The sequence below is a fragment of the Crocodylus porosus genome, unplaced genomic scaffold (genome assembly GCF_001723895.1).
Source record: "Crocodylus porosus isolate Cpor-Errol unplaced genomic scaffold, CroPor_comp1, whole genome shotgun sequence".
NCBI classification, from domain to species: Eukaryota; Metazoa; Chordata; order Crocodylia; family Crocodylidae; genus Crocodylus; species Crocodylus porosus.
The window spans coordinates 7,471,657-7,479,715 of record NW_017728935.1 but is presented as its reverse complement, the minus strand read 5'-3'; the positions used below and the strand labels follow the sequence as shown (position 1 = coordinate 7,479,715).

The 8,059-nt window shown below is 42.6% G+C and overlaps 2 protein-coding genes across 4 annotated transcripts in view; both read left to right on the top strand.

The window, feature by feature from the left end:
- Positions 1-351: 351 nt before the first annotated feature.
- LOC109317894 (corticosteroid 11-beta-dehydrogenase isozyme 1-like) lies at positions 352-5,788 on the top strand. 3 transcript variants are annotated; one of them, XM_019546851.1, is made up of 6 exons: positions 353-540; positions 1,559-1,689; positions 2,530-2,641; positions 3,092-3,277; positions 4,385-4,528; positions 5,483-5,788. In XM_019546851.1, the coding sequence occupies exons 1-6, from the start codon at positions 453-455 to the stop codon at positions 5,701-5,703; spliced, it is 882 nt and encodes a 293-aa protein (XP_019402396.1). In that variant the 5' UTR covers positions 353-452; the 3' UTR covers positions 5,704-5,788. The 3 variants fall into 3 exon arrangements, with proteins under 3 accessions (XP_019402398.1, XP_019402396.1, XP_019402397.1); XM_019546852.1 differs by having other exon boundaries at positions 448-536; XM_019546853.1 differs by lacking the exon at positions 1,559-1,689 and having other exon boundaries at positions 352-536.
- A 1,270-nt stretch (positions 5,789-7,058) lies between these two features.
- Positions 7,059-8,059, top strand: part of LOC109317896 (corticosteroid 11-beta-dehydrogenase isozyme 1-like) — a 7,620-nt gene continuing 6,619 nt past the window's right edge. Inside the window, exon 1 of the mRNA XM_019546856.1 lies at positions 7,059-7,826. The gene's annotated coding sequence lies outside the window, so the exon portion shown is untranslated. The remainder of the gene's footprint in view (positions 7,827-8,059) is intronic.

The window sequence follows — 8,059 nt, the reverse complement described above, 5'->3', positions numbered from 1 at the left end:
AGAATTTTTCCAACTATTTGAGTTGGTCTAATAAAAGATGTCAGATTTACCCAAAGAACCTTGTCTGCCCTCCCCAAAAAAGTTTGTAAGAAAACTGGGAACTTCATCCACATTTGCAGAGTCCAAGGATATAACTACCGCTTTTCAACATGCTCAGAGGGCACAGCTCCAACCACAGCATGAACAGTATGCAAAGGGTGGCATAAAGTCCAAATGGCACTCTTGCTTTGGTTAATATGTGCTTTGTAATTTGTAATTTGTAATTTGGTTAAACTGGACAAATAGCAAACCAAGAATTTGAAAGATGATTGTAATCAAGCCACTTCAGAAAAGGAAAACATTTTGAAATCTGCCCTTTCTTGCTGCCCGTGTTCAAGAACATTTATCCCTGCCAGGACTGCGTGAGTTACACGAGAAGGGTTTCTCTCTCTTACGTAAGTGTCTGCAGTGGCATGGGTCTGCTGCTGAAGAGTCTCTTTGCCCTGATGGGATTGGTGCTGGCCATCTACTTTTACTCAGCAAAGCAGGAGTTTAAAGTAGGTAAGTTATTCAAGTAAGCATGTACTTTCAAACCATGGCAAGCTGTTATGTGTTATTATGAGTCTCTTCTAAAATACCACAATTGCATGAGTATTTTGAATGTCTGCCCACAGCCCTTCAAAATGAAGTGACTCTAGGAATAACACTGTTGAGAAGCTAATGTTTTCTCTAATTTAAAAAAAAAATGGCATAGCATAATTCAGTGCAAGTATGGAGAGACGTTACTATCATCCAAGAAGGTGTTAGACGATATTTAGGACTGGCAAGGATTTTCAAAGCCACCAATTTGAAATAATGCTTTATATTTTATTTATTATTATTTATATATTATTTGTTATTATTACTATTTATATAGTGTATATTATGTATTATATATTCATATTATGTAATATTATATATATATTCATATTAAACTTTTCTTCAGTTCTAGTTAATGCTACAACTATTACAAAAAAACAGAGAGAACTTGACAAAACACTGAGCAAAACCTAACCTAACCACAAAATATAAAATGTCTTATCTGCATTTGAATCAAGATGGAGGTGAACTCCACAATTCAGCTCTGGATCTAAACATCTACAAGCCCAAAGTTGCCCCAGCTACCTAGGTTTTCCACTGCACTCATCATCGTGATAGGTGCCAGCATAAATGAATGCAACTCCATTGGAAATCAACGGAGGGAAATCATCATCACGCAGTGACCTAAGGGTTGGCTGTCGAGTTTGAATCCAAACCCCCACAGTGTGGGACACTGCGATTTTGAGCTACTCAGAGCTCTTCAGAGCTTGTAGGCTCCAAAGGAGAGCAGCTGTGCATTGCAATACTGTGGTAGTTATATGTGTAGTGTCCACTGCTCCCTTGGTCACGTCTTCTCTTGGAAACAAAGTGGGCAGGATAGGTTGGCCAGTTTAGGCCAGGAAGAGTTCGTTTCAATGGTTCTTGGGCACAGGTGTTCCTGGATGGTGAAGGGGTGGGATATAATCATGGTATGCATCATTCTCTGTCCATGGCTCTCCAGAGATGCTAAAAGGAAAGCGAGTGATTGTCACCGGAGCAAGCAGTGGAATTGGAGAGCAAATGGCCTACCACCTGGCACGCATGGGATCTCATATTTTGATCACGGCACGGACAGAAGTCAAGCTACAGAAAGTGAGTGGAAGCTGCGTGCTCAGACACCACTGGGATGGGCATATTACATTAAACATGGGCCACACATAGGATTACAAATTCGGGACAGCAGATCAAACATATACAGGTGCTCAGGCCCATACGTGCATGCACAATGTATGGAGACAGAATAACGTCCCGTAGTTGAGGCTACACCATATTTTCCAACATACGTCTGGTTTTGTTTCATTTTGATTCTGTTTTTTCTGGTGCCTACCCTACCAATCTTGTGACTGTCCTTGCAGATCCCTGCATCTTTCTTAGAGGTGTTTGGTGCTGTGCCACCACAACAAACTGAACACTGGATGAAACGGATGCTAGTCTGAGCCTGTCTGCCAACTTGTATTCCCACCACCCCTAATATTACACAGACACTGAGCCAGACCATTCTTTCCTAAATACAGTTTCTCATGCATTGCCTTTGCCCAAAAGAAATCATTCCTGGAAATTCTTGAGTTTATTCAGACATGTTATTTTTCAGATAAGAGATTTTGACCAAAAAAAAAAAAAACCTACTCAGTGTTTTTGGTTACCAGTTTTTACCGGGTAATCCAGTTGAATGTGCTTCAACAAAGAAGCTCATGCTCACCTTCAGTTCTGATCTTGCAAATGATGCATTTGTCACGTTCCTTTACCCATAGAGAGAGAAAATCATTTCAGTGCTTGCTGTACTTCCATAAAACAGAACCAAAGACAGAACCATGGGATAAGCATTCTTGTGATGCAACCCCTTGCAGCCAGAGTACCTACACCAGCAACTTATTTCCCTATGAAGCTGCATATGGGAATCCCTCTCCAAAATGCCCCGTTTATTTGTGTTAGGTTTCCACGCAGTGTCGAGAGCTGGGTGCAGCATCCATACACTATGTGAGTGGCAGCATGGAGAACATGGCATTTGCACAGGAGGTGGTGAAGAAGGCGGAGAAATTGTGGGGTATGTTAAGAATCGGCTGCCTGGCATATAGCTGCTCTGCAAGGCAGTGTCACATGCTAGCAACAAATCTCCATCTCATTTTTACTAACCAAAGACCAGGTCATGAGTTTCCCAGGTGAAGGACCACTGAACCTATATGCTGCAATGCTGATACCTCCCACAGCCACATTGAATTAATACTGTAAAAAAATACTACTAAATAATGTCAAGGATATTACTAATATGTAGTCAACATACCAACAATTCATATGTCTACATTGTTTCTGTTTTTCATTTATATTAAATGGGAAGGCTGATTTCATTTTGAGAGTGCTTTTTAAGATACATCTTGTCAGTGGTTAGGACGGACAAGACTGAGTGGCCTGGACAAAAAAAATGCCATATGGTCATTCCAGAATGCCTTCACTCTATAACAGGTAGCGCTACAGAGCCCCCAATCTTGTCTTTTAGGAGGCCTAGACATGCTGATCCTCAATCACGTTGGCAGCACACACTTTGGCTACTTCAAGGGAGACATTGAGCACCCGCGAAAGCTCCTGGAGATTAATGTTCTCAGCTATGTGGCCATGACCGTCTCTGCCTTGCCGATGCTGAAGGAGAGCAGGGGCAGCGTCGTTGCAGTTTCTTCCTTGGCAGGTAAGTAGGACCCAGGCTACCTTAGTGCTAGCCAGTCCAGATCTTTCCTTTGACTTAGACCCTGCTACTGTCTAAAGAAGCTTTGTTTGAAAACCCTCTGCAAAAGAGAAGATAAAGGGTCTCCTGAGAAATTAGGTAATGTGACTGGAGCTCTGGATTCACTGTGTCGGTTACTGAATGCTAAATACAAGTCTTCCCATTTTATATACTGATTCTCCTTCTGCTGGCACCAATACTCCATCACACACTTTCAGGGCAGCTTCCCAGTGGAGAAGCGATGTACTGTCGGGGCATCCATCATTGCCCCTCCCCAGCAAACCTTCCCCTGAAGTGACATGGTCAGGGACAGGCAGCATGCAAAGCCACCTCTTCTCCCCAGGATCTCAGTCAAACACAAATTACTATTTTCTAGAAAACTTCTACCTCGAACATAGCCCAAGGCAGGGGGTGAATTGCTCTGATGCTTCTATACCTCCTGCTAACTTGAAGCTTCCCTGTCACAAAGGCCTGCCTAACTAAAACCAAACACCAACCATTTCCTTCCCACAGTGCAAACGCAAAGCAAAGCAAAGCAAAAATAAAATGAAATCAAATTTCCCACAGTAAAAACTCAAAGCAAAGCAAAAATAAAATAAAATAAAATAAAATATGAACTCCTCACAAACTATCCACTAGCAATGCCTGCCATAAGGAGACAGGATGTTACTTGTTCACCGTACATGGTGCACAGGTGCATACTAGTGAGTTTGCATGTGGGACAGCTAGACAGATTTGATTCGAGGTTCACACTAGCCCCGAGTGAGTTCTGCCAATTATACAGAATTTACGCTGAAAAAAATCTTTTGATTCCCCACTTACTGTCCTGTGTTGTGTTCAGGCTACACGTTACAGGAAATTTACATTAGGAATATTTGGGAGGAGTTTTTAAAATAAAAATGTTATAGTGATATTAATGGTATCCTTCAGCCTGCCGAGGTTCTAGGATTAGTTGGTGCAAGTCAACATTTTACATCTACTGAAAAGAAAGTCAATGTAAAAATGGCATGACTGCTTTTGTGAACTGAAGGGTTTCAGTCACATCAAGCTAACCATTGCATGTCTCTCTAGGGAAAGTTGGGAACCCGTTTACCGTTCCCTACTCTACAACTAAGTTTGCCTTGGATGGGTTTTTCAGCTCCTTGAGGCAGATGCTGATTGTTGAGAATGCCAATGTTTCCATCACGCTCTGTGTCCTGGGCTACATCAACACTGGTAAGGCAGGCACTGTTATGTAGACCTTGCTGGGTAGGATCTCTCCATGCATGCACTTGCACACTTCCGCTCTACAGTTAGCCACAAAACATCACTTCTATGCAAAAAATGGAAAACAATTAGCACTCAAATTTGTCAATATTTTCAATCAATGAATAGTTTTGCTTCTGTTTTGTTTTCTTTTGTTTTTAATGAAATGCTGCTTTTCTCTTTCTTTTCTTGAACTAAAACAGCCTCCTTCTTTGAAAAACAGTCATTGCTCTCTGGGCATTTTTACAAAGCTTAACCCCTCCTGAAGATTTGTTGCTTGAGCTTTGAGATGAAAGAACTACTAGCATTTCACTCAATTTACCTGCTGCATTCCTTGCAAATGCTTACTCTCTCTCAAAATTACACCGCTGATATAATAATCGCAAAATTAGCTCACTGTGGTCTCTTTCATGACTTCATGCTCAATTACTGCATTTTACAACAGCCAGTACAGATTGAACTTACATTAACAAACATTTTCTTAAAAGTCTCATTTTTTAAATGGACTTAAATACTTAGGAAGACTGAAACTTGGGCAACTGCAGTGCTTTAAAACACTTGAAAATGAGAAAAGGATCTCTAAATGCCTTTAAAATATGACCCCTACTTCCAAAAAAAGGGAATTGGGTCCCTGAATACCTTTAATAATTTACCTGTGGCGTTTTTGTTTCATTTACCTGATACTTTGATCCAAGTAACTACATAATACAACTGCCTACTCAAAAAGCATCCCTCCCTTTTAAACATAAACTTCAAGTTTCTTCCTCTTCTTCCTCCTTCTCCTCCTTCTTCAGCGCCTCTAGTAAGGCATTATTTTCCACAATAACATGCAATTTCAAACGCCTCTGAAATCATAGAGCATTAGATTCCACAGGCAACGCACATGTCTGATAACAGTTTTCTTTCTTCTATCCTCCACTCCAGAATCAGCTATGAAAGCAGTGTCCCATGTGATATGTAACAAACCTGCACCAAAAGAAGAGTGTGCTCTGGAGATTATCAAGAGTGGAGCGCTGCGTCAACGGGAACTGCACTATCCCTACATCTCTGTGACAATTCCCCTCATATTAAGAGACTGGGTCCCTGACTTCCTGGATGCTCTCACAAGAAATATTATGGACATAGAAAAGGTTGAAAGAACATAGCTGGTAATATGCATTGAGGGCTAATTAGGAAACGACTAATGGCATGAGCACAGAGGTAAATACAGTTATTTTCTGGTCAGTGAAACGAGCATTTCTGGTGGGATTTTCCAAAGTGCCTCAGTGACATTGACAAAGCGGGTTCCTAGCACAGATCCAGCTCTAAGCATGCCGGCACGCGCCCTCGTAGACCCCAGCATCATCCCCATGCAACTGCACCCGCATACAGACTTATTCATGTGGCTGGGCAGTCAGCCCCTGCATAGGCTTAACACATGTGCCCACAAGCTCATGGGCTGCTGCGTAGTCATGTCCTTAGAAGCTGGAAATGCCTCTGACTTTCAAAGTGGCTTAGGCACCAACACCACTGAGACAATACTGACTATCCTTAACTTTTCCTCCCACCCGCCTCCATTTCCTCTCTGGAGATGAGGCTTGCTTAAAGCAGCAAAATCATTTCCCGGGCTGAGAGGGCACAACTAACAGTGGATGGGTTTGGATCTGCTCTTGGAAGGAGGAGGTGGCCCTTGCCCGCTCCATTGCAGCCCCCAACATGCCTCCTGCTCTTCCAAGAGCCCTCGTGACTTTTAGTACTAAATCTCTAGGCTCCTCGTCACACAGAGTCCCAAGAAGAGCCACTATGTAAGACATCTATTTTCAACATGTTAGGAAAACCCAGGATGAACTCCCTTTAACATAGGGCCTGGTTCTCCTCTTCCTATGTTCCAGTGAGAGGAGCACCAGGCCCCATAGCATCCTTTCCTACTGAACTGATACCATTATTACTCCTCACTTCCACCGAGGCAATGCATAGGTGCCATGAACAGGGACTGGGCTGTATCTTGCTTGTCTTTATATACTTACCCAAAGTGACCTCTTGCAAGAGCTAATAGCATTGCTTAATGCAGATAATAGCATTTGGATGGACTGGGATCAGTTCTGAGTTAGACAACTACCCAAAACTCCCTGCAAGCCAAATATTGAGTTCCCAGTGATTTCAATGGGAGCTGAGGACATCTAAAGTTTTAGGGATCACATTATCCATCAGTGAAGTTAGGAGGGAGTCCTCAAACTCAACAACGCTAAATATCTAAAAAGCATCATTAACTATGTTATTGGATCACATGATATGTGCATGTTCTTTTTGTCTCTGCTGATTACATTTTATAACATCTCAGTTGAAGTTTAAAAAAAAAATGAAAAAGGAGTAATTGAAACACAGCGTAAATTAAAGCTAAGCTGGCATAATAAAGTATTTGCCAAGGACACATGAAGAACTGGAGGGGAGTCTACCTGAAACACAGAAATCTGAAAGAGACTTGTTTATTCCTTTCGGGCCCAATTCAGGTTAGTTAGGTCCTCTCCGTTGAATTCAAGGAGCTTTGCATCAGGACCTTTTTGAAGGCATTCTTTCATTGATGGCCAAATGGTTAATCACACAAATGTACCCTAAAAGTGCTGCATCTTTGCCACGTTCTAGCACAGCATACAGACGCACGTGTACGCTGGATTAGTGTACAAACACCTTCCTCTTCCCAAGGCAGCTGTTTCATCGGCAGACAAAATGGAAGCAATGTTACACACAGCTGAGCCATGTCACCCGAGCTAAGCTTCTCCTAGGGATTTCTTCCAGGGTTACTCCATTGACACCAACTGCTGTTATACCCTGGGTGGAATTACCTAACCCCAGACCCCTTGGAATTAGCAGGGATCAGCAAGCATAATAAAAGACCTGCTGTGCTGTGGGCATAGCTTCCTGGATCCATGCACCGCTTCCATGTGCAGTGAGGGATAACAGTGGCTGCTGATAGCAAAAGTCCAGGCTTCTTACATCTCAGGATAACCAAACCACCATATTGAACTTGGCTTCAAGTTGCCTGCTAGCTTTTTGTACCATGTCACAAACTAACAAGACAGGAACCGGGGTTAAGCATTGTGGTTTAGCACATTTCCTGTTGTATTAAAAAAAAAAAATGGCAGCACAATGCAGTCGCTGGAATGGAGATGTCAGTTAATGCCCCATACCCCAGTATTCAGCCTTCTCTTTCTGCCTTGAAGCTTAACAGAGGTTGGGGAGAAGATCAGTGATTTCGTGCGTCCACCTCTGGGCTTCCATCGCGAGCCAGGTAAGACCTTCACTTCTACAGCTCTTTGTGGATGAACAGCAACAAGCCCTGACACAGGAGAAGCGGGTAACGTATGTCGGTCTCAGCCCACGTTATTGGCGTGGGAAGTTGTAACTTAACAGCAAGTTGGGGTTTCCTTTTATTCATTTCCCTTGGAGGGAGGAGTGGCACAGCATGCAAAGGGGAGATAAAGGGCATGCTGGTTAACAAGGGATGGTTGACTTGGGGTGGTA

What these genes read in the sequence shown, in the direction of transcription:
- LOC109317894 (XM_019546851.1), top strand. Translation starts at nt 453, where the DNA reads ATGGGTCTGCTGCTGAAGAGTCTCTTTGCCCTGATGGGATTGGTGCTG. An exon ending in GAAGGCGGAGAAATTGTGGG is followed by an intron (nt 2,642 to 3,091) that starts GTATGTTAAGAA and finishes CTTGTCTTTTAG; the next exon opens with GAGGCCTAGACATGCTGATC. An exon ending in CCTGGGCTACATCAACACTG is followed by an intron (nt 4,529 to 5,482) that starts GTAAGGCAGGCA and finishes CCTCCACTCCAG; the next exon opens with AATCAGCTATGAAAGCAGTG.